Here is a 24,954-nt window from a genome sequence, read left to right as displayed (position 1 = left end):
ACTCGAAACAGAAAGCTGGCTGACGGAACGTCAGTAAAAATACACACATCCTCGTACGTAATATCTTTTTAAATAAAATAGAGTGTTTTCGAGATATAAAAACATGTCGTTTTTATCTGCACGGAATGATCACGTGCAAGCATATTGCAAGGTCTCCTAGGGGCAGATTGTCTACATTGCGGTTTCGTGGATTCCCAGTATAATCTCGAAATATCTCAGAATAGAACCGCGACCTCAAAAGCCTTTGTTTCTATAAATTAAAAGCACGGCGGAGAATAGCGCGATGTTTACATTGAAAAACATACGTCCTGTGTAGTACATAATTCCTAATAGTAGCTACAGCAGGATATTTTGTCTCACGATCTGATATTTCCATTTTATTTCATTCTTTTTTTTTTTTCTTTTCGGTTATTAATCTTCCGCGAGAAGAATGCAAACACTTTCCGTTTGCGCGATTACAGTATATAAAATGCTAAGCACATCTGAGAAGACTAAAAACTTGGGCGAGCCAGATGTGTCCTCGCTGCGCTGTCCCAGCGAAAATTATTCGGGAGTGCACTAAGAGGCAGAAAAACGCTTCATTTTTACACGGATGCGGTATATAGCGGGGGTAAGCGCGGTTAATACCGAGCTTCACATACAGACAGTTAAGTCCCGGTTGCACGCATGGTTTCCCATGTCTTCTACGTTCGCAGGAGCCCCGGAGCATAGGTACTCCGGCTCTTTTGTTGTCCCGAATTAAAAGCACATTGGTTCCGGGTAGTACCTTAATTCAACACTTATCTGAGAAAATAAATGTTGGAACCTGTTGCGTTAATGCGGCTAAAAGCGAGACAAAAGGTCGGTCCGTTTTTTCGCATAAATGTTTGAGATAAACCGACTTCTCTCTCTCTCTCTCTCTCTCTCTCTCTCTCTCTCTCTCTCTCTCTCTGCTCGCATCGAGCCAGGTACCACGTTGGTACATCTCGTCGATAAACGGATAAGTAGATAGTCAAGGGGAATCGAGTGGATGACTGGACAGTCGTAACTGTCTTACTTCCGCGGCGCTCTACGTGAAGTCGATGAACCGTGAAGATTTGGACGTGCGCTCTTCGAGTTCAATTGCTCTGGAAGATTCAAGTGTCACATGTATGCACCACGATCCATACGGACGTTCGAGTTGTCTCCACTTAAATCGAGTGCAATTTCCGCTCGTCGTTTAATCGCTATATAATTCATTACTTCCATCCGTGCATAAAACCATACGGAATTGCCGTATTCAGCTGGTAGTTAAAGTTACGATATTCGTATCTCGTATTTTTATTCATTTTAAATCGGTGAAGATTGAAGAAGTTAAATGAGAGAGGGATATTTATATATATATATATATATATGTGTGTGTGTGTGTGTGTGTGTGTGTGTGTGTGTGTGTGTGTGTGTGTGTGTGTGTGTGTATGTCTTGTAATTTCAACTGCTGTGAAATTTTTCGCTGTTTTAACTTTCATGAATATCGGTCGTTAGCGTACAAAGAGGCGAACACATTACTCTGCGCTTTGAAAGCGAAGCATCGACTGATGAGGAACGTAGAGACACAAGCGGACCGTATTAGAATGTCCTTAGTGCACCTCCAGCATGGTAAACAACTAATTGCGTTTACAATTCGCACAGGTACATGTTTGCTTACAAGCGTTGCGAATTGTATTGCACAGTAAGACACTGACTAACGTATCGAGCATTTTCATTAACTCCTGGGTTTAACAGAGTTAAATGATGGGCTAATTTTCGATGAGATAATCGTGACTCGCATAATTAAACTTGACTCGAAGCTTAATCATAACACGCGTGTATTCTAAGATCGCATATCAGATTTTTTTCTTTCGTCGTCATGGATAAGAAATAATAGAAATCAGCAGATAATCGAGCAATATTGCGACGTTGTAAATTGTTGATGTTGACAGTAATGAATTAAATATTAAGAATACATGAATATAATATGTTTGTTTGTATAATGTGTATTTATCAATGCAAATAGACGTAATAATCACTATAATGGGATTTGCTATCGCGTTATTATATATTATTGCATCCACCGGTTATGATGATGAAAGTCTCCTCCACATTCATAATCACCATTGTAGGATTTCGCTATGCTGTTACTTCAAAAGCAAAGTAATGAATCCACCCACTGAAGTAAATAATTGGTTTTCGTGTTCGCAGCAGTCGTGGCATCTTCCCGCACAAGATGCGAAAATCACTCGTCCCAAAGTTTCTCCGAGTAGAAGTCGACTGAGCGAAATTTGATTTGATTATAATTATAAATTCACGGCGAACAATCTTCTTTCCCCCCCTTTGCTATCATCGTTTACATTGCCTCGCTCGTTTAACTCGTGTTGCACGAATAACATTTCGCCTGCTTAATCGCGTTCTGTAGTGAGGTCTGAACACCGTACCGTTTCAAGAACGATGATTAAACGGAGAGCAAAACATCCAATTATTTTGTGAAAGCAATATTCTTGAAGATTTAATTTGTCAAACCTTTAAATTGTCGAAATTCTCATTGCCACGTTTTATATCTTGATAATCCTTACAGATTTGCATATATTTCATCAAGATTTGATTTTACATTATAGTTATAGTTTATTTTTTCAAGAAAGAATCCATTATGTTCTTTTAACATAAGTGCAAAATCGTCCGACAGTGACATGCTCAATTAGTCAATGAAACTCGCAAAAGTATCTCGTTCATAGTTACATTACTTTATTGTATTTTACATTGTTTGTAAATTGGAGAAATCAATCGTGAAATTTTAATTCGATCGTTAAGATACATGGTAATATCGAAGTTTTCCGTTATTATACCATCAGTGGCTTAGGTATCAGCGGCACCATCCGGAGTATTCTCTATGGCCTCATGAAGTCGCCATGTAACGACCGTAACATCGGATGAATCCGATTCGGTTGCGCAGTCTTTTCTTAAGGGGCAGTAACGAAGTTTCCTGCCAATTCCATCTTACGACCTTGCAGATGGGAATTCGAGCTGAAGACCGGCGCGGACAGTGGCCTGTTGCTCTATAACACCGGGCAATCATCCTACGCCGATTATCTTGGTATCGAACTCTTCGAGGGTAAGATACGACTGTTGATGAACAAGGGGAACGGTCCGACCGAGCTGACGCACGGCACCCTGGTGTCCGACGGAAAATGGCACAGCGTGATCGTGGACTTCAACCCGAGCAGCCTCGGCATCGCCATCGATCATTACGAGAAAACAATGGCTTTGCCGTCCGGCGGCAATCGGTTCCTCGACCTGGCGGAAACACTGTACATCGGTGGTACGGAGTTGAACAAACGCGCCCGGGCCCTAAGTAAGGGCCTCAAGTCTGGCGACGTGAGCTACAAGGGCTGCATACGAAACATGGTCCTCGACAACAAGGATCTCGGTTTACCGGACGTCAAGGTCAGCCAGGGTATCGTCGTGAATTGCGTTTGGGGATATCCCTGTATCGAGGCCGACCCCTGTGTATCTGGTGCGTCATGCATGCAACTGGGCGTCAACTCATTCAGGTGCAACTGCAACCAGTCGCTGTGCATCAAGCCGAATTACGCCGAGGACTACAAGGTAGATCAATTTTAATTGAGTTTCAATGACGCTCCCACTTGGCGGAGGGTTACGTTGCGGTTACGAGCTAATTATGTCACCGGCAACTAGCGTATGGATTTACGAAGGTGCATAGCTAACTTAGTCAAGATGCAATCTATCCGTATAGATTGCTCTTTAGCAATCATGCAGGATGATCTGATTACTATAGAATATATTATTTAATGTACTCGCGTCTCAATTCCATTAGTATTTAATAATAAAGATCGAATATATTTAAGGACATTACTGACATTATTGAGATAAGACTTATATCTACTTATAAAATAATGACTCGATATGGCATCCTTGCAGATCTATTCAAACACCACTCTTCCTGTAAATTTGGAAATTCTCTCGCTGAGCCCTCTGTTAGTTTCCGAAGGAGAGCACGTGTTAGTAACGAGCGAAAACATCGCGATGGTGCTGGACATCGCCAAATACGGCGTGGAAGAGACTGGCGTTACATTTACCTTGGTAACACCGCCAACTTACGGAACATTGGCGTTAGATCTTCTAACATCTAGAAACGATAATTCCTTCACGTTGCAGGACATCAATCAAGATAAGGTAACTGCCAATCGGCCACGCAATCAATTTACCAAATCCTCAAATTAACGTTTCAGTTCCCGTTTCAAACTCCTTACTTGCTCGTAAGTCCGCGGTCACGGCGATTACCGCGATATTAGTGTCCATCTGTCGATTACACGCGTGACGATAAAACACGAAATAGCCAAGGAGCCACGTATAGCAGGCGAAACTCGATCGGCCTGCACCTGACGTTAATTAATATCAGGTGACTAAGCACGGTGACCAAGCTGGCTAGCCGGGCCGGCCGGCCTTCCATAGGCCGAGAAAGGCGCGGTGAATCGTGGAAAGTCATGTGTTCTTCCAGTTCGTCATAGGACCACGCGTTGCTATACATAGTACGTGCCATAAGGACTAACTTTAGAATCGTCGGTGGCGGGAACACGGAGGGTCGGCCGACTTGTCGTCCTCTCGCTCGCTCGCTCGTTCGTTCGCCTGCTCCTCTGCTACCCACACTCAATTTATCTAGCGACAGTGCTCTATTTATAAACTGTCCCGCCACCGCTTATTAATGGTTTTTCGTTAAAGATCGCGTTTATCGGCCGCTTTTTATTTGTCGCGCCATCGTCTACCGTTTATTGCCAATTGCTTTCTAATCGTTAGGGAAAAAAAAAAAAAAAAAAAAAAGAGAAAAAAACGAAGAGAGGAAAAAGCTCGCGTCTTCCCCTCGTCTCTCGGCTCGGATCAACCAGGGACGACGCCCACACGATATGCTAATCGACAACTTAACCCCTGTCGCTCTAATTAATTTTGAACCACAATCGATCTCGAGTGTTAGATCAAACGCCAGAAAGGATAACACGAATCGGGTGCTCTAATGTACTCTCCCATGATTAATTCTGATTCTGTGGCACGATGTAGTATGTGTTTGCCGATCGAGATTCTCGTGGAACAACGAGCTAACACGTCCACGTATTCCTCGTTGTACGTTGTACAGTTGCTTCTGACCGGTTATACAACAAATTGTTTATATCCACGCGATTTCTTTCATGTGCAAATTTGCCTTTACAAGGCAACGTGAGCGTGGAAAACACGATCAGTTATCAGATTGTTTGCCCTCAAAATTTGCGATACATTAGCAATTAATAATCGCTTAGCGATACAAATTTTCCCGAAACTATGTTAATTCTCCGACTCTGCTACGTGCTTACTATGAACTGTGAACTCTGTGCTGCTACTCTATTACGTATGATACGCGGCATTATCCTTATGTTAATTGACTTCCCCGACAGATACAGTATATACATGACGGTAGCGAAACCACAGAGGACAGCATGATTCTGGAATTGACGTTGGTGGCCGGGGCGGGTTATACCCTTCCAGGATACCTCCAAGGACGCCTCAGGTTCCCTCTTCACGTTAATGTCACTCCTGTCAATGACCCGCCGTTACTCGAGATACCAACCGCGAAAGTGCTGCGTCTGGCCCAAGTAAGACACGAAAATAAACTCTAAGCTTTTCTCTTTCTTTTTATTATTATTATTATTATTATTATTATTATTATTATTATTATCTAGCTTCCTACCGACGCGTTTATCATGTTATATTTTTCATCGAGTCACCGCGACAATGCGATAATTCGGAACACGTTGCGTCTGGCTTGACCAGAACAACCGGCAGTTCACGCCACTCAACTAAATCAATTAACGGAGGCCAGATGAAATAGTAGCTTATTTGTGGCTCGTGCATCTTCGGAGAACGTGGCAATTTAGCCGCAACGAAATCGATTTAACTCACTTGCGCGCCGGTCATCGCTCTTAATTAACTGCGCGTGTAAGCTCGAGGGTATGCGCGAGTGTATGTCATACATACGCATAACGTATATATTTTTTCAATCCGGATGCAGATTCTCGGAAGAGTTATAACCTCGGAATATCAAGACGGAAATTTTGTAATTATGATATTTGCGTTCATTTAACCTCATCTATATGGAGACCAATTCTTCCGAGTACGCTGCAATTATTTTATAAAAAATATTAAAATAGTATAAAATTAAAGTAGTTCTGATTACTAATTAAATATGAATAATTGTTTTAAATTATAAAAATAATTGTTGTATTTAAACCAGTACTCAATCGATATTAAAATCTTTTTATGTTGAGCTATTTTCTCAAATTATCTTTCAATAGAAAGAAAAGTGATTGCTAAACGAATATATTGATATAAAATATTGAGATTTAAACCCGTTATATCTGATGCATTTTACGTCAGAGTGAAAATAATAGTGCAATTTTTCCCAGCCAATTCGCTGCATCCTTTTTTCCCATATGTCTGTGCAGCATTCACCGAATGATCTCGGTCAAATATAAAACGTGCGAAAAACGCTGATATTCGCAGGGTACAAGAAAAATACTGACGAAGGAGTTAATATGGGCCATAGATGCCGACACACCGTCGGAAATGCTGATTTATACGATTCTACGAGCAGATACTGATGCTGGGCACATCGAGAGAGTTACTTATCCGTTTCGACCTATCGACACATTTACGCAAGCCGAATTAATGCAAGGTCTTATCGCGTATGTGCATCGTGGAAATGGTAACAATCCATTATATATTTATATATAGATTTATATATATATATATTATACGTTATACATATTTAATGATTTATTATTGCATTTATAATCACAAGAATATGTTATATCTTCAATTATAAAAAAATTCAAATTTTATCTCAACACAACATTGTACGATACTTATTATATCTAATGTACATCTATCGCAATGAAGAATGCGCGAAGCGCATTATATTTTCATGGAAAGCTTTTATAAACGAAATGTATTTAATTTTTCAGCTAAACCAAATGCAATGCTGGGTTTACAAGTGAGCGATGGCATCGAGACCAGTCAACCAGCGTATCTGCGCGTATCAGCTTATCCGTTGCAAATCAAGCTCACACACAATACCGGTCTCATTGTGGTCCACCGTTCGTTCTCTTACTTGACAACGGCGAATCTCTCGTTCGCCACAAATTCAGACGATAATACCATCGACATTCGTTACGACATCGTCTCGCCACCGCAGTTTGGTGCTTTGCAAAAGCTGAAGGACGTCTCCGGTAGTTGGACGAATGTAGACCATTTCACCAGTCGAGATGTGGAATTACACACCGTTCGTTATCTTCATAATGTCGGCAGTCCTAATCAAGACGAGTTTAAATTCCAAGCTAGCGTGCGCGAAGTGAAAACACAACAGACCTACGAATTTCGTATTACCTTCATCGATCTCGAGCTGAAGGAGATTAGAAGAGCACCTGTCAATCTCACCAATATATCAAGTATTAATATAACGAGCAACCACTTGAAGTACCAGACGAATCCATTAGTTACTTCACCAAATAAAATTGTCTTCACTGTTACAACGGGACCAAGATACGGCAATTTGTTTCTGCTCGATCGTAAACTCATGAAGACGGATACCTTTACGCAGGAGGATATTGAGACCGATAGACTGAGCTACCGTCTGTTTAGGCGATCTTATTCCAATATTCTCGACGAAATAACATTTAAAGTTAACGCACCTCAATGCGTCGACATACATGCCAATTTGAAACTTCGATATTATCTTGGCAAGAATAGCAAATCGCTGGAGGGCGTGGAGAATTTGAAAGTTGATGAGGGATCGAAAGTGCCTCTGAGAATCACGCATGTGAATCCAAAAGAATACGGTGTATTCTCTCTGATATACAATCTTACGATGAAACCGAATCACGGTTGGCTCTCCGTTGCGAATAGTTCGACGTCGCAGGATCAAAAGAACGTCTCGTCTTTTACATTCGAGGACGTATTGACGCAAATGGTGTATTATGTGCACGATGATTCCGAGACAAAAGAGGATTCTTTTGAGTTCGTGGCGATGTCCCTGGGCCCCATGGACTTCATGTATGTCGGAAAATTTCGAGTTGAGATCATCATGAGAAACGATAATCCGCCAGAACGAACGGTCGATAGGATCTTTCACGTCGTGTTGAAAGGGGAAAAATTGATAACGAATAAAGATCTTGCGTATATGGATAAGGATGTTGGTACTAGAGCGAGTGAACTTATTTACACCAGAAGAGATACTCGGAAGAGTGCGTTGTATAGAGTGACTAATCCCTCGGAGCAGATACGCGAGTTTTCGCAACAAGATATCAACGACGGTGTGATACTTTTCCGACATCATGGGGATGAACATGAAAAAATTGAATTCGGCATCACCGATGGTCACTTTTACAAAACTGGCGTTCTTGAAATTCAAGCCAGCCCGCCGTACATCAGGTTACGCGAGAGCAATGGTTCAGTTGTTCAGTTCAATAAATCCGTGGTGCTTCGATCAAAAGAGTTAGAAATAGAGACGAACGTGTATGTTACTGAGAAGGACGTCAAGTACAGTGTGTGGGAGAAACCGAAACACGGTATACTGATGAAACATGGCAGAGAGTCGAATAGTTTTACCGAGGATGATCTGAAGCACGGTAGCGTGTTGTATAAGCATCTAGGTGGATCTTCAACAAAAGACGCCTTTAGATATAAAGTGTCCGTTAAGGGCGCGGATGCCGAAGGCGTGTTTGCGATTAAAGTTTATCCAGAGAGCTATTGGGAACCATTAATTGTTCAAAGTAACAAGACTATATTCATCGAGGAAGCTACTAGCGTTCTGCTGAATCAGAAGAGCCTCGAGATAATGCATCCTAAAATATCGCCAACCGAAATTATCTATTTCATACAAGAGTGGCCGCAGAACGGCTACTTAGATCTGCAGATCCACGATGAACACAACGAGGAGATGAGAGAGGAGTATAGCGGTAACGCGGTGAAGCATTTCGAGCAGAGTCTGATAAATGACAATCGTGTCTTCTACGTTCAGTCGGTGATGAATCAAACGAACGACCATTTCACTGTAGACGTAACTAATGGTATTACGTGGTTACGCGGTCTAAGTGTGAACTTTGTGATAGTGCCAGAGAAACTTTACGTCGAGGCGAAGAGTCTCACCGTTGTGGAAGGGAAAGATGTGATACTGGACGAATCGAATTTCTTGGTTGTGACACCGTATTACGTCGGCAAGGTGTCGGATTACAGAGTAGTAGAAAAGCCAAGGCACGGCACGATTCTCGATTCTACTAAGAATGCTCAGGTGAAGAAATTTTCGCAGAAACATCTGAATGCCGGGGTCATATTGTATAAACATAACGGGGATGAATCTTCGAACGACTCCTTTAGGATGGTAGTCACCGCTGGTGATAAGATGAGCGAGCCTTTTAACGTATCAGTCATTGTTCAACCTGTTAACGACGAGGTTCCTGTGCTGGTGAATAGAACCAAGTTAAACGTCTGGCAAGATGGATCCATTCTTTTGACATCGACAAACTTAGCGGCTGTGGACAATGACACTGCCCCTTTCGATATAATATTCAACGTTACTGGAGTGAGAAATGGATATATCTCATTAATCACTTCACCTGATATCGATATTTATAATTTTACACAGAGTCAAATCAACGAATTGCAAATAATGTTCACACACACGAGTAAGTATAATATTTAAAATTAATCTAAAATTAATCTAAAGTATATTATATGCCAATATTAATTTAAATGTAGAGCTATGCTTCTTAAAACTTTTACAATTAAATATAAACATAAAATCTTAACATCTTATATGATAAATTTTACATAAATTTACAAAACTTAAATAATTTGTAATGAAAGTTGTTTCAGAAATTTAAGCTATAATTATAATTTTAACTAATAAAATTGCAAAACCCGAAAACATAAGCTTTGATATGAAAAACTAAAAATATACAATGTTTTTTTCAGATGGAACTGACGGCGAATTCAACTTTGTTTTAAGCGATGGTGTACACATAACTAAGTCTTATACGATTTTGGTCGCCACAAAGCCAATTCATCTGAACATCGAACACAATATGCCCCTTAATGTCTTCCCCCTTACTAGGAAATTAATATCAGACAAACTCTTATTAACGACGTGTTCTGACGAAGCGAGGGAGATTAGATACACTGTACGAAACGGGCCCCATTTAGGTAAAGTTATAATGGAGACAAGTGAAGGGGTATGGCTGGAGGTCGAGCGATTTACTCAGAAAGATATAAACAATAGCAAAGTGATTTATGAGCACACTAAGCAGTTCATGGATCTTACGGCCAATGACTCTTTCACATTTGACGTCGAAACTCATTCCACTGGAGCTTTAACAAATCAGGTATAGAATATAACTAAATGTTTAATATCTTAATATTATTAATATACAAGAATAATATATATTATCTTTTATTATTGTACTTTTCTATAATTTTATATTATAAAAGACGGCATTTATATATTTTTAAGTAAGTTAAGAAATTCAACGTCTTTGATATTTAAAATTAAGAATTCTATGTTACTTCATTTTTAACACTTTTTTTTCTGTACCGCAGATTTTCCAAATAGATATATCAGTTTCGAGCGGTGGCTTAGATAGGTATATCTCTGCGAAAAACGTAAGAGTCATAGAGGGTGGCTCCGCGGGAGTCGTCATGAACATTAGCGGTATCGTATCGTTTCTACAGACCAACGCCGGAATTGAAAATCCGATAGTATTATCGAGATTGGTTCAACAGCCTAGTCATGGGCATGTCATGTTATTGCCGGATCTAAACGTGACCACCTTTACACAACCGCAAATTGAGGGTGGAAAAATTGCTTACTATCACGATCACTCGGACACTCTGGAAGATCGCATTCAATTCTCGTTATACTTGACACCCGGCCAGGTGTTACTTTGCAACACCAGTGTTCCTGTCGTCATTGAACCGATCAACGATCAGCCCTTCAAACTCGTCACCAACACCCCATATATTACGGTTGTGCAAAATCAAAATCAGACCATCACCCGAGAAAACCTTTTGACCATCGATCCCGACACTCCACCGGAAGAAATCATCTACGACGTGATTTCAGAACTAACGGACCGACACACGTTCAGCAGACTACTGCTCTTGCCTTTTGATCAGAACACCTCCGAAGTACGCCCGGTGAATAAGTTCACTCAGTACGACGTGGATTCTAATCGAGTGGTATACGAACACAATGGAACATTAAAACCTGCTTCTTTTTACTTTAGAGTCTGGGATGGTGCCTATACTCCGATCTATACCGTTTTTAACGTCCACGTTCTACCTATACGATTGAACGTGACGGTATCCGGGCCGGTTAGTTTACAACAAGGATTGAACGTGGCACTTATTACGGAGAACGACGTTAAACTTGACACAAACGCGCGTCAAGATCTGGTGATTTACGAAATTACGACGTATCCGAAGTATGGAGTACTGTATGTACGAGATAGCACCGCGACGACATTCAAGCAAGCCGATTTGCTGTCAAAAAGTGTGATGTTCATGCAGACTGACATGACAGTGTCGAACGACAGTTTAGAATTGTCGGCGCGATTGAGCGGCTTCGAGCAGAAACACATACGTGTCGAGATCAAGGTCGTGCCTCTCATGATCATGAACACGATGACGGCATTGGCGGGCGAGAAGAATCGAGTAACTCTGCAATATCTAGACGCGACTCCTCTAGCGAAGTTAACGACCAGCAATCCCTTTTATACCATTGTGAGAAAGCCGAAGTACGCGAAGATCAAGAGGATCATCAGGAGCTCCTCGTCGTCCGGTGAGAAGAGAGGCACGCGCGAGCGAGAAGTGGCCCGTTTCTCACATCAGGAAATTATCTCCGGTGTGATATATCTGGTGTGCAGAAAAATACCGTCGATAGACGGCGTCGTGGATAGCTTCAGCTTCATCCTCGCGGCGTCTATTTTTCAACCGGCTGTGGGTGACTTCGAGTTCCACATTAAGCTCGACATGGACGACGATAATATTACCCTGGGCGGTCCGATGGATCCGGTCGGTCACGAGGGTGAAATGGCGATTGCTCCGAATATGAGCAACGATTATCTGCTTATTCTCGGCATGCTGCTCGGCGTGTTCCTTCTCGGCGTAGTTGTAATTATCACGATTAGATGTCGGCACAATAAGTACAAGCATGCCGAGGAGGAAAAACCGGAAACCGCACCCGCCGTCGGCGTGATGCCACTTCCGAGACCTCCGGATCATTTGATGCCCGCCACTCCGCATCTGAAGCCTTTCGGCAACGATCACAATAGCGTGACAGCTAGCACACCACTGCCGATGTTACCCTCGACGTTACCTCAGTGTAAAGTGATACCCTTGAGTTCTCTGGAAAGCGGTTCGGAGGTCGACGTAGCCGCCAGATATCCCTACGGCGTGGCGGACGGCGATGAATGGAGTAGCTTCGACACTTCCGATCTACCCTGTCAATCGGCCACAACTCAAAGGACCAAGAAGAACCCGTTATTGAGGAGGGATCAATACTGGGTCTAGCAAGAGAGAAACACGTTGCGGTTTACGCGAAGGAAGCCGTAGCGTCTCACGACGTGTTTCATGCGAAAATCGAAACTATCGTGGATATCACGGACTTGATGTGCTTAAGGAAAGTGAAATCTGCGATGAAGTTTATGGAAATTACTTGTCGAAGGCCCGCGGTCACCGCGTTGAACATATATGCGCCGAATGGTGAAATGACATTCGACGATTTGCAAACTCGATAATCTCGGTGCATCCGATTCTAAATTTGAACAAGTGAGGGAACTCTTAGATTACGAGAGAGGAGACCTATGGATCGAAAAATCGATCTATGATCGATAATTCGCGATCCGGGATAGTTTGCAGTGTCTCGTGTATTATTAGCTTAAAACAGGATGTAAACAGGAAATCTAGATCTTCTTGAATGTCACGACTATCGCCGCTATCAGCTCAATGTGCCTAAGAAATGTCTGACTCTGCTGACATTCTTTCCATTAATCACAAAAAACACGTCGATTTTTCGTATGTCTATACCGTATCCCTTTCTTCCGGCGGATTGAAATAAATTCGATCGATTGAAAAGACAGACCGAAGGCTCACTAAAGCGCAGAAAGACTTTTACGACAAATTCGATTCTGGTCTGTAAATGAAAAGTCCGTCGGTATACTGGCTCGTTCTAGAGTTCAGATTTTCAGGTAGAGAAAGATTTTATGTTCCTTTACCACCTCCATTTTTACACCTTTTGTAAATCTAGAATAGTAAGATCGTTACATAAAAGTGGCATTTATCGACTCAGATCAAAATCAAAATATTAAAACTTAAAAAAGGCAAAACTTCTGTTCCGCCTTAAAAGTTATATTACAGAGGAAACATCGAGTAATCGGGATAATACAGGAACTTTGTGACACTGTATCGTAAAATGATTAAATATACATAATGTAATCGAGAATGTGTACGTTCCTGTTACTTGCCACCAAAGAACGCAAACGAATGCATTTATATTAACAGCTACTCCAGTTTTGACATATCGTTTTATACTGCCATATTGCCCAAGTTGAAGTTCTTTCCTCTGATATAGATCTCGCATATGATCATTTCATCCGGCTGTGTTTGAATGTTACTCGTGTATCGTGTAAATAAACATAAATTAACATTTAACATTTGCCCGATGAATCACAAAAAAGTTGAATCACTTTTTTACGGCGATATAATACCATATGCTTTATCTTTACGTAGCAATAATTACAATTCTTATAAAAAATGCGTCATAAAACTGATAAAATCTTGTCGATTAGTTATATTGTCATCAATAATAAAAGCGATTAATCGATAGTGTCGTTTCCACAAACCATCTTTCTCTCATATTTTTATGATGATTATCTTGAATGGAATTACGTTAGAATCATCTATGGAGCGTACAATTTTTTTATTTCATCTCTGTAGCGAGCGATAGACACTAGGTAACGCCAGATAAGACGATTACTTGAGGTATCTTAAATGCGAAATTAGCAGTAATAGTTAAAGTTTATAAGTTGTTTTTTACACAAGTGCGAGTAGATCTTTTCTACTACGAATCGTTGATGCGCGAGTTCGTAATTCATAAGTGATGAACGGGGTTGTGCGTGCGCGATTTCAATATTATCTGAGAAATGTTTATTAATGGAGATTGACGTGTTGACGAGTTGATTCTTAAAAAAAATTTACGTTACGTTGTCCTAGAACTCATTCAATGAATCCACTTTCAGCCAACATCAGATAAATGAGATTAGTTTATATCAAATTTTATATCAATATTTTTTAGCTCATAATAAGAATTGCGCAATTAACAAATTAATATCACGCATAATATTATGACATACAATTATATTTAAAAAAACTATATGTCAACGAGAAACAAAAATATAGCGTCAATTCGGGTCAAACAATATAAATTAATTAAAGATGAAATAATCAGAAAAATTTATATCTAAAATTAATAAAATTTTTCAACGATGAGAAGTATTAAAAAATATGTATTAATATAATATATTAATACATATTTTTTATAATAATAATATATATTTTTGAAATTTTCACGAATATTTGTATTATAATAATTATTTAGAATTTGTGATGAATTTTCATCTAATACGATATCATTTCTCTTCGTCCTGATGAAATGGATTGAAATGTTTCTGGTAGCTTGGCATTAATAATGCATCTTAATTCATAAAAATCCGTAAAGTTCTAAATAACAATGATAATATTTTTAAAAAATGAACATTTATTAAAAAATCCGCGCTGTAGCGCATTTAAACTTAAATATATTTTACTTTCCATTTTATTCATTTATTATTTATTCAAGATTCTTTTCTTTTTTAAAAGAGATGAGATAAATTTTTTTACGGACAGGACTCAAATTATCTTGGATATAAAATAAGAATGTATTAACGAAAATAAAATTTCGTACCTTTTTACAAAGAATTGAAAAAATGTATGGCTGAAAATGGATTGATGATAATTTCCCTAAAATCTTAGCATATTTAATAAAACAATTTAATGTGAATGTTGATCATAGCGATCATAATGATATATATATATTATAATGTGTACAACACTCCTATGTAGGACGTACCGTTCCATGAATTTGTAATATATGCATAAGGCTCAATTGTCTCTCTGCAGCCATATTGAATTATGACGTCAGAGGCGAGAAATGACATGTAAAAAGTTTCTTGCGTCGTATAACTTTATTCTGTACTTTTTCCTTAAAAACATGATATTTTCGTATTTTTAAAACTTGTAAAAAATATCAGAAAGTAAGATATCTGTCCAATAAATCACGTAAAAGTGTAAAATAAATCTTGGAAATAATGGTAATTGCTCAGCTATCAGAAACAACTAGATCTAGTCTGATAATTTCTGATAGCTAAGCAGTGTACCATTATTTCAAGATTTATTTTACATTTTTACATGATTTATTGGACAGATATCTTACTTTCTGGTATTTTTTTACAAATTTTAAGTATACGGAAATATCATGTTTTTAAGGGAAAAGTACAAGATAAAGCTATACGACGCAAGAAACTTTTTACATGTCATTTCTCGCCTCTAACATCACCCAACTCATGTCGCGCCGCAAGAGAATCGAGCCTTAATAGATTCTAATTAAAGACATTTTATCAAGTGAAGCAGAAAGAGAGAGAGAGAGAGAGAGAAAGAATAAAAGAGAACCCGTTCGTTGATATGTTAGAGACGAACTGTTAGGCTTTTTTACATCTACCAAAAGTGAACTGATCCGAGTGCCAAACTTCTATAATCTATAATATATAATTATCATAGGACTTGTATTTTCCCTGTCGACTGAATGCATTACTCTTTTAATTCTAATAAATTGAATGTGCGATGTTAAGTAAACAAAGCTTATTATTTACTTCGTATTACAAAGTTTATTTTTTATTAACGCTTTTAATTCCATATTATCTATATAATTGAATTATATCTTAAACAAATATTCTTTCATATCGTAAGGAAGGCCCTCAGAGGCGTCAGCAAGTTTAAATTTTTCCCGCGCAGTAGCGCGCAGTGCGACCTATTTTGATATTAACACTTATTGGTTGAAAGATCACGTGATGTATTACGATTGGTTAGCGAAAGAGATAGCAGAAGCGAATAACGGCGAATTGCAGCGAGTAAGATTGGAACGCCGAAAAAGTGCGGATGTCGTGCGTAAATTGAAATAAAGAGGAAGTAAAAAAGAAGAAGTGTGTGTGATTGAATGTGCCGCTTGTCACCTCGCGCATCTTAATAATTAACAATCGATTGCTACGAGGGGAGCGTTCCAGATGCGCACATTTTCAATCGGACACACCACTCACATCAGCCGATGCCTAGGAATTTTCTAGTGAGCCACCTATCAAAAATTTTTTTATTTAATCGACCAATCGGCAATGTGTCCGATTGGACTTCACCCGCTACGATCAGAGTCAAAAGATTGTTCCTTTTATCGTTTGACTCTCCTAAGAATTCGCAGTAAATTTAGTTTTACGCACTTGCATTCTTACAATATTTATTCTACCTTTTCCTATTTTAATTTAATATTATTATTAGAAGCATAAGAATTTAAAAATTCCTTGAAAAATTATACGCGTGTAAAAAAAATAACATCTCAACAGCGTCAAATCAAACTTATAATTTTGTTAACTCGATAATGGTATTAATAAAATATGTGTGTGTGCTGTATGTATATAGTGTGTGTATTTACAGAAATGTTTTAATTTAAATAATACTTTCATATAATAGCAAACATATAATAGCAAATAAAATGCAACTTAAAATGCAACAATATCAGTGACTATAATCGCATATGCGTACATATGCATAGCTTTTATTCCCCTTAAAAAATTTTCCATATATAATTATATACTCATTTATATATAAAATATATCCATATATAAAAATATATAATTACATATTAATACAGACATCATTAATAATATATGGAAAATTTTTTTATCGGATCCATTGCTTGCATTTCTTGCGATCGAGTTTATCGTTTCCTTTTCTTCATCGTATATATATATATATATATATATATATACATATATATATATATATATATTTATTTATTTATTTCGCTTTTAATGTCGGTCCACAATAGGTGATTTAAGCTTTAAGAAGTAAGAAATTGACCAATTATAATCGAATATGGAAAGAATATTCGACTATGATTAGTCAATTTCTTACGACTTAAAGATTAAATACTTATTGTGGGCCGACACTTAGATATCAAAATATGTTAGAGACAAAAATGTCAAGGACTGTAAGCAGGGTGAATAAACCTTTTATTGGAAAGAATCACGTCGCGCCATCTATAAAATCAATCTCGCATGATCAGCGGGAAGGCGAGATGTGGCGATACGGCAGTAGTCGCTTCCTCAACATAGCTTCGCGCGTGCCATGAGTTTATTTTCGGCTTTTTAACCTTCGATCGGGGCGAAGATACGGATTTGTCGCGAGTGTGCGAAAAATCGCTCATTCACGACGTTCTTGCCGGGCGCGGCGGTCATCGTCAGTTTTACTAGCGTAACGTCGCAGATTCCGCGGATCATTGATACGCCGCTGACGTGTCGCTCTCTCCGCGCGATATTCGTATATAAATATTTTTTTTTTTTTTTTCAATGAACTCATCGCTCCGCCGTTCGCCGATCTAATCTAATCTGTCGTCGAACGAATACGGCTGCCATACGCTACGGTGAAGTTGTACAGTTTTTATAAAGGAACGTTGTTGCGGTTGCTACAGGCTGTTGCGTGGTCGCGTTTTCCGGCAAAATTTCTTCTCGGGGTCGTTACCCAGCCGAACGTGAAAGAGCACGATGTAATGCTCGCTGATAAGCATGATTTCATGAAATTTTAATCTGCGTTTTTATGAAATTTTAATCTGTGATTTACTTAGAACATAGTGCCTGGTGAATGTTCGGCACTGATCTCATTTTGTTTTTGTTTCAGGTTGGCTCTATTTTTAATACTACTATGTTCTCCATTCATTACCGATGCTGTCAACAGAGACAATTTCAAAAGATGCGATCAAAGCAGTTTCTGTCGGTAAGAATTGACTTTCATTGTGAATATCATTATTTGAGATGTTGAATGTAATCTTTATTTTATTTTTCTCACAGACGATGCAGAGGAATGGAACCTGGAAAAACACCATATCGGCTTTTGCCAGATACATATGTACAGAATGAATCTGTGATCGTTATAGACTTATTTAATAAAGATACAGGTGTTACCTATGTGGTACAACTCACCACATTGAAGGAAAGTACATTTCGGTTACACATCAAGGAGAAAAATCCACTGCGTCCTGGATATGAAAATCAATATGCTCTTCACGATCAGCCACAAATTGTGGAAGTAGATTTTGTGGAAAACACTGCTGACAGCATAACTGTAACCAAAGGCGATAACAAAGCTGTCTTATATATTAATCCATTTAAAGTAGAGTTATATTCTCAAGGTGTTTTAACAATAGTAGGAAATGCTCGTGGTCTTATGAGATTTGAACATGTACGCGTCAAATCAGAAAAGTAAGTATTGTTATAAAATAGAATTATTGCATTAAATTTTTTTATAAAATGATATATTGCTATGTATCATACAGACAACCAGAACAAGATGAAAATGCCGAAGCAGTAAAAACAAATACAACATATCCTGGCGATAGTGCTGAAAATGATCCTGGTGCCTGGGAAGAAAACTTTAAGGAGCATCATGACGCGAAACCGTATGGACCTGAAGCTGTTGCCATGGATTTCAGTTTTCCTGGATCGGAGCATGCATATGGTATTCCAGAACACGCCGATTCATTTGCATTGCAGTCAACGAAATCTACTGATCCATATAGATTGTATAATTTAGATGTGTTTGAATATGAAACAAATGAACGTATGGCTTTGTATGGTGCCATTCCAGTTCTTTATGCTCATGGGTAAGGACTTATTAAGTAGATAAATGAAAACTCTGAAATTCATGAAAATATATTTATGCAAAGTTTATAATGTTTCAGAAAGGAAAAGTCATCTGCTGTTTTCTGGCATAATACAGCAGAAACATGGGTTGATATTCTATTGAGTGCAGACAATAATGTTGTAGAAAGTATTGTTAATCTTGTATCTGGATCGACTAAAAAATCTCAAGTAGATGCTCATTTTATGTCAGAATCTGGAGTGATTGATATATTCTTTATGATGGGTCCAAAACCACTTGACGTTTTTAAACAATACACCGTTTTAACTGGCACAGCTCCTTTGCCGCAGGTATGTTGAACAAAATATTGTAAAAATTTAATATCTTTTTTTTAAATTATGATATACTGATGTTATCTTTTTAATGCGCATTTTAGATGTTTGCTTTCGGATATCATCAATCTCGTTGGAATTATAATGATCAGGATGATGTTGCAACAATTGCCGAAGGTTTTGATACACATGATATACCATTGGAAGTTATGTGGCTTGACATCGAATATACCGATAGCAAGAAATATTTTACTTGGGATTCACGTAAATTCCCAAATCCTCTCGAAATGATACATAATCTTACTGCTAAAGGCAGAAAATTGGTGGTTATCATAGATCCTCATATTAAACGCGATAATAGTTATTTCTTACATAATGATGCTACCAGCTTGGGCTATTATATCAAAACCAGAGATGGAAAAGATTACGAGGGTTGGTGCTGGCCCGGATCCTCATCCTATTTAGACTTTTTCGATCCAAAAGTTATCGAATATTATACTGGATTATACAGTTTAGATAAATTCCACGGTACAACTAACGATGTATATATTTGGAATGATATGAATGAACCAAGTGTGTTTAATGGACCTGAAATAACGGCACCAAAAGATCTCATCCATTACGGAGGTTGGGAACATAGAGATGTTCATAATATTAATGGACACATGTATATTCGTTCGACGTATGAAGCTTTATTCCATCGGTCAGGTGGTTCTTTAAGACCTTTTGTTTTAACAAGATCTTTCTTCGCTGGATCACAACGTTATGCTGCAATGTGGACCGGTGATAATACAGCTGACTGGAATCATCTCCGTATAAGTTATCCCATGTGTCTCTCAGTAGCTATATCTGGAATGTCATTCTGCGGTGCCGATGTTGGAGGTTTCTTCAAAAATCCAGATTCTGAGTTGTTTATTAGGTGGTATCAAGCTGCAACATGGTTGCCTTTCTTCCGACAACATTCTCATATTGAGACAAAGAGACGTGAACCATGGACATTTAATGAGGAAACCACCCAAATAGTTCGTGAAACTCTTAGATTGCGATATTCTTATTTGCCATTGTGGTATACACTTTTTAGAGAACATGAAGTAAACGGTCTTCCCGTTATACGACCTTTATGGGCGCATTATCCAACCGAATCAGGAACATTTACTATCGACGATCAGTTGCTACTCGGCGATTCGATACTCGTACGTCCAGTATTCCAATCTAGTGCAACTGAAGTAGCAGTTTACTTCCCAGGAGAAGGTAAAATAACTTGGTACGATATTGATACGATGCAAGCCTATCAAAACTCAGGATACGTCAAAATACCAGTAACAATTCACAAGATTCCCGTATTCCAAAAAAGTGGTACTATCGTACCACGAAAAATGAGAATACGACGTAGTACAGTAGCCATGAGAAATGATCCTTACACACTGATAGTAATTGCTGATAGCGATGGCAAAGCTAGTGGCACCCTATACATTGATGATGAAGTCAGCTTCGAATATCGTCATGGAAAATATTTGTATCTAAGAATAACTTTGGACGGCAATAAGATTATTTCAACTCTGAAAGATAAATTAGCTTCGTATGAAACACAAAGCTGGTTAGAAAGAATAGACATAACTAATCCTCCACAGGGAATTAAATCTGCCCAATTGGAATCTCACAGTGAGTAATCATTCAAATATGCGTGATACATCAATTTGACAATAAATCTGTATTAATAATATATTTTCTTACAGGCATGGGAAAAGTAACTTTGGAGACTACATATAATCCACATAACAATGTATTAACGATACGTAAACCAGCTGTAAATATGGGCGAGGAATGGACCATTGAATTATTACATTAGGATTATGATATTTTATTCATAATCGACTCAGTATCCATACATTAATGCCAATTTTCTATCACTGTTCAGTTATCTGTGATTTGGATGATTGTTTTTTAGAACAAATATGAATACAATTTAGCTATTGTGTGAAAGTAAAGTAATTACTGATTGCTTTTAATTATATAATAGCTGCTAATTGATTGATCAAGTCAATTAAGCAAATATATCTGGAAAATTATAAATATGATCCTCTGTATAATTTACACAGTAATAATTGTATAATTTACACAGTAATAATTATATAATTTTCTTTATTCTATGATTTAATAAAAAAAATGAGAAATATAAAGATTATAGCATTTAAGACTATTATAGCACATTACAACAAAAATATGTATCAAAAGTATTTAATTTTATTATTCTTGGGCATCCCCGAGAATAATTTTAATAACTTATCTACCGAAATATCGAATGTAGGTTTTAAATAAACTGCTTCATAAGTCTGATAAGATTTTTCTCAATAAAAAGTACCTTTATTTTGTTACATGCGTTCTGTTGGTGCATGTTTATGAGCTAAATATAAAAACACTATTGATGATAACGCTGATACCAAGAAAATAACATCAAACCATCTATGATAAAAATTGAATTGTAATTCTCCTAATACTTGCGTTATTATAATGCGGTATTCTGCTGGCATATTCATTCGCATAAGAAGTACGGAAGATACGAAATACATACCCTGGAAAGAAGAAAGGCAACGCAAAATTTTAAATCTGAACATATAAGAATTATATATTCTATATTAGATAATCTTAAGTTATACTCACCATTATTTGCGCAAGTATAAGTACAATAATATTTGACGATTTGCTGCTTGATATAGCATAGAAAAACTAAAACAAGAAGTCAGTAGTGAGTATATTAAATAATGCAATGAAAAATTAATATTCATATTTATTATTACATATCTCTTTGTTTTATTTTATATATGCAATAGAGTGTTAGAAACATTAATTATATAAAATTAATAATACACATACATATAGAATATTTTATAGAAATTAAAAAAGTATATAAGAGATGTGTGTGTGTGTGTGTGTGTGTGTGTGTGTGTGTGTGTGTATATATATATGTTTTTGTGTACCTTTGTCAGAGTTAACAATAATCCACGTATGGATGTTACAACAATGCAACCGACGAGATAGAAAGAAATGTGTTGTGACCAAAACGTGACATCGATATTAAAACCAATCCAATGCACTGCAATCTCAATTCCTCTAGTCACTGGGTCTTTTTTGCCAACTCGATCAAATACTATGTTGATTGTGGACTATATAACGTGATTATGAATTATTATTAGAGGAAATTTAAATTAGCAATTAATCACACTTACAATGAATATTTTCCATGTGCAGTACAAAGAAAAGAAATAACCGAGGAAATTAAAATATTTCCCTTGCCAAGTAGCAGCCCATTCTAGACGTTCTCTCGCATTTTGTATATCATGCGCTTCCAAAAATAATTGTCGTGATAACTCCTCTAAAGCGGCAACTTCAATTTGTAATTGCTTGATACCTATAAAATAACATGTATTGTATTATTAAGATAAACCGATATTCATAGTTTTTTTGAAAATTAATGAGAATATATACTTTCTTGATTTCCCTTTATACCACCTAATGGACCTAGCATTCCCCATAATCGAGATCGAGTTTCGGTTTGTCCATCGGCTTCACCCTTTTTAGCTAAGGCAATTCTTTTCTTTTTTGCAATAATCATGTCCATAGTTTGCAACAATCGTTTTTCTATAGACTGTACGTCCGTGTAAGAAACTGGACGCATAAAGTAAGTCATTGAAGTATATGGATAATTTACAGCCCCGAAACCTGACAAAAGGGCCATTACTGTGACGCCGATAACTCCTATTCGACTGACACCTTGCTCTATAGAAAGCAATCCTTTCTTGGGGCTTAATATTGGAAAAGGATCTCCCACTTTCCAGAATAGATAGAGATAGAAAAGATATATGATAATAGTCAATGGCTGTATTAGATTCAGTCTTACTGCAGATGAAAAAATGATCAATTTGATTTGATTAAAATGATGTGATCAATAGAAATAAGTAAATATTTATAAAGGATACATACCAAATCTGATATTGCTGATAATAAAATATGCTATATAAAATGGTATCAGAACTATTACCATAAACAGAAGCATGTAAAGGCCAACATTCCAATGGAAATATCTAGAACTAGAGAGAAACAAATATATTATACCTTCAATAATAAAGTACGAACATATTTTTTATTACCTTGAGTCAAGCACTCCTGCTATTTCAAAAATAATTAATTCAAACATGGTACATGACAATGAAAATGTTGCGGAGAAAATTAGTTGTACTAGTCTATGATGAACTTCATAATCCCTGAATAATTTTTTCACAAAGAACACCCATCCTCCTAAGAAGAAAATTACCTGAAATATATGGGAGATAAATAAACAGAAAATGTTATAAGTTATATGAAAGATTCTATTCGAAGTAGGTTAAAAACAAATAATATGTAGAAACATGTATGCAGCTAGACAGCAAGATTCAACATTTTACTAAATAAAATGCACGGCTTTACAACACGAAATTTATTGTTGCATTTCAAAGATACATACATTTCACAAATCAATTACAATTTCATGAGTGTATTATATGTAAAAATATCATACAGATATTAATAATCCGCAAGGAATCAATGTCGATTGAGGATGTAGTAAAGAAAGTTATTAGATCACCAAAATAAAATATTCGTCCAGTTTTATATATATTATGCTTTACATTAAACTTTGTTAAAGAAATAATCATTCACACGATTCTGAAATACACGTATGGAGCACCGTACTCTCTTTATAACCTTAATCAGTGCGGGAAGTATCGATAAAACTGATCTTGTAGTGGAAACGAATTTCCACCTGTGTTACGAGAATCACAAAAGTGTCCTCGATGAAAGCCATTTTTCGTTATCGCGGTTTTCACTTCGCATCGCGAAGTTTTAACCGGCGATACTCAGCACTTGACAGGGCGCAGGTGGTTCTAAACACGAGTACACTACAACGTTTTAGGGTCTGTTCAGTTGTATAGCCGCGTGAAAATCATGAAAAATCGAAGTACTTCTTATGCGTCGCTCATTACCCATTTTTAATCAAAATAGATAACATGATCATAAATAATCACTCAAATTTTATTATTCTGCGTTTACTTTGATTATAACCTATTCTAATGCTAAAAATAAAAACAATTAGTGATACATGAAAACAGGCATTTTCAAAGGTCTTAGAAAATTAGAAAGGTAAATCGCCAACTACGAATCTTGAGGATGTTATTTATTCACAGCTTTTCTCTTAATTTTTATATATACATTTTTGTTTTTTAATCTAGAAGATACAGTTTAAATATCTACAGTAACCAGCATAGCGGCATAATTAAAAATAATTTTCTTATTATGTGAAAAATATATGATTTTTTTAAAGCAGTTTGAAAGACAATTTGCGTAACAATCCAATTACAGAATACGTCATTTTATTCCAGGCACTAATTTTTATTACATAATCGAATATGTAATCTTACAAATCGAATATGTAATCTCAAAGGACATCGATGCTTCGATAAAAATAAGAAACACCGCAAAAACATAACAATAATTTTTTCTTTAATTCTGATCAATCAAGATGAATTGTTCCCCTCAATCCTCAGGCTTCGCTTCATCG

The 24,954-nt window shown here is 37.3% G+C and overlaps 3 protein-coding genes across 17 annotated transcripts in view; 2 read left to right on the top strand and 1 right to left on the bottom strand.

The window, feature by feature from the left end:
- kon (chondroitin sulfate proteoglycan 4-like protein) overlaps positions 1-15,775 on the top strand; it is a 46,533-nt gene extending 30,758 nt beyond the window's left edge. For all 9 annotated transcript variants that reach the window (XM_089078841.1, XM_089078840.1, XM_089078838.1 and 6 more), the window contains 7 exons: positions 3,003-3,597; positions 3,931-4,185; positions 5,436-5,633; positions 6,541-6,742; positions 7,002-9,719; positions 10,009-10,415; positions 10,630-15,775. In XM_089078841.1, coding sequence (XP_088934967.1) covers positions 3,003-3,597; positions 3,931-4,185; positions 5,436-5,633; positions 6,541-6,742; positions 7,002-9,719; positions 10,009-10,415; positions 10,630-12,600 — 6,346 coding nt within the window. In that variant the 3' untranslated portion in view covers positions 12,601-15,775. The remainder of the gene's footprint in view (positions 1-3,002; positions 3,598-3,930; positions 4,186-5,435; positions 5,634-6,540; positions 6,743-7,001; positions 9,720-10,008; positions 10,416-10,629) is intronic.
- A 1,663-nt stretch (positions 15,776-17,438) lies between these two features.
- Positions 17,439-21,701, top strand: GCS2alpha (glucosidase 2 subunit alpha). The gene is made up of 7 exons (XM_011634889.2): positions 17,439-17,938; positions 18,070-18,165; positions 18,240-18,650; positions 18,725-19,051; positions 19,130-19,379; positions 19,466-21,023; positions 21,098-21,701. Coding segments are annotated over exons 1-7 (2,757 nt in total). The 5' UTR covers positions 17,439-17,936; the 3' UTR covers positions 21,211-21,701.
- A 2-nt stretch (positions 21,702-21,703) lies between these two features.
- GPHR (golgi pH regulator) lies at positions 21,704-24,442 on the bottom strand. 7 transcript variants are annotated; one of them, XM_089079210.1, is made up of 8 exons: positions 24,422-24,442; positions 23,510-23,673; positions 23,343-23,449; positions 22,848-23,258; positions 22,589-22,770; positions 22,340-22,525; positions 22,023-22,088; positions 21,704-21,934 (listed from the first exon to the last, which is right to left on the bottom strand). In XM_089079210.1, the coding sequence occupies exons 2-8, from the start codon at positions 23,554-23,556 to the stop codon at positions 21,734-21,736; spliced, it is 1,200 nt and encodes a 399-aa protein (XP_088935336.1). In that variant the 5' UTR covers positions 23,557-23,673; positions 24,422-24,442; the 3' UTR covers positions 21,704-21,733. The 7 variants fall into 7 exon arrangements, with proteins under 7 accessions (XP_088935336.1, XP_011633192.2, XP_011633193.2 ...); XM_011634890.3 differs by lacking the exon at positions 24,422-24,442 and adding an exon at positions 24,160-24,325; XM_011634891.3 differs by lacking the exon at positions 24,422-24,442 and adding an exon at positions 23,863-24,324.
- Positions 24,443-24,954: the final 512 nt, after the last annotated feature.

The sequence above is a fragment of the Pogonomyrmex barbatus genome, unplaced genomic scaffold, assembly GCF_055798465.1.
Source record: "Pogonomyrmex barbatus isolate J1 unplaced genomic scaffold, ASM5579846v1 scaffold3, whole genome shotgun sequence".
Classification (NCBI taxonomy): domain Eukaryota; kingdom Metazoa; phylum Arthropoda; class Insecta; order Hymenoptera; family Formicidae; genus Pogonomyrmex; species Pogonomyrmex barbatus.
The sequence above is the reverse complement of the archived record's forward strand: the minus strand, read 5'-3'. Positions and strand labels throughout refer to the sequence as shown.

Excerpts from the sequence above, each read along its gene's own strand:
- GCS2alpha (XM_011634889.2), top strand. Across the intron at positions 19,052-19,129 it reads CCAGTTCTTTATGCTCATGG|AAAGGAAAAGTCATCTGCTG; the intron begins GTAAGGACTTAT and ends ATAATGTTTCAG. Across the intron at positions 21,024-21,097 it reads TGCCCAATTGGAATCTCACA|GCATGGGAAAAGTAACTTTG; the intron begins GTGAGTAATCAT and ends ATTTTCTTACAG.
- GPHR (XM_011634890.3), bottom strand. The coding sequence starts at position 24,201 with ATGGCTTTCATCGAGGACACTTTTGTGATTCTCGTAACACAG. Across the intron at positions 22,771-22,847 it reads TATAAAGGGAAATCAAGAAA|GTATCAAGCAATTACAAATT; the intron begins GTATATATTCTC and ends GTTATTTTATAG. Across the intron at positions 21,935-22,022 it reads TTATACTTGCGCAAATAATG|GGTATGTATTTCGTATCTTC; the intron begins GTGAGTATAACT and ends TCTTCTTTCCAG.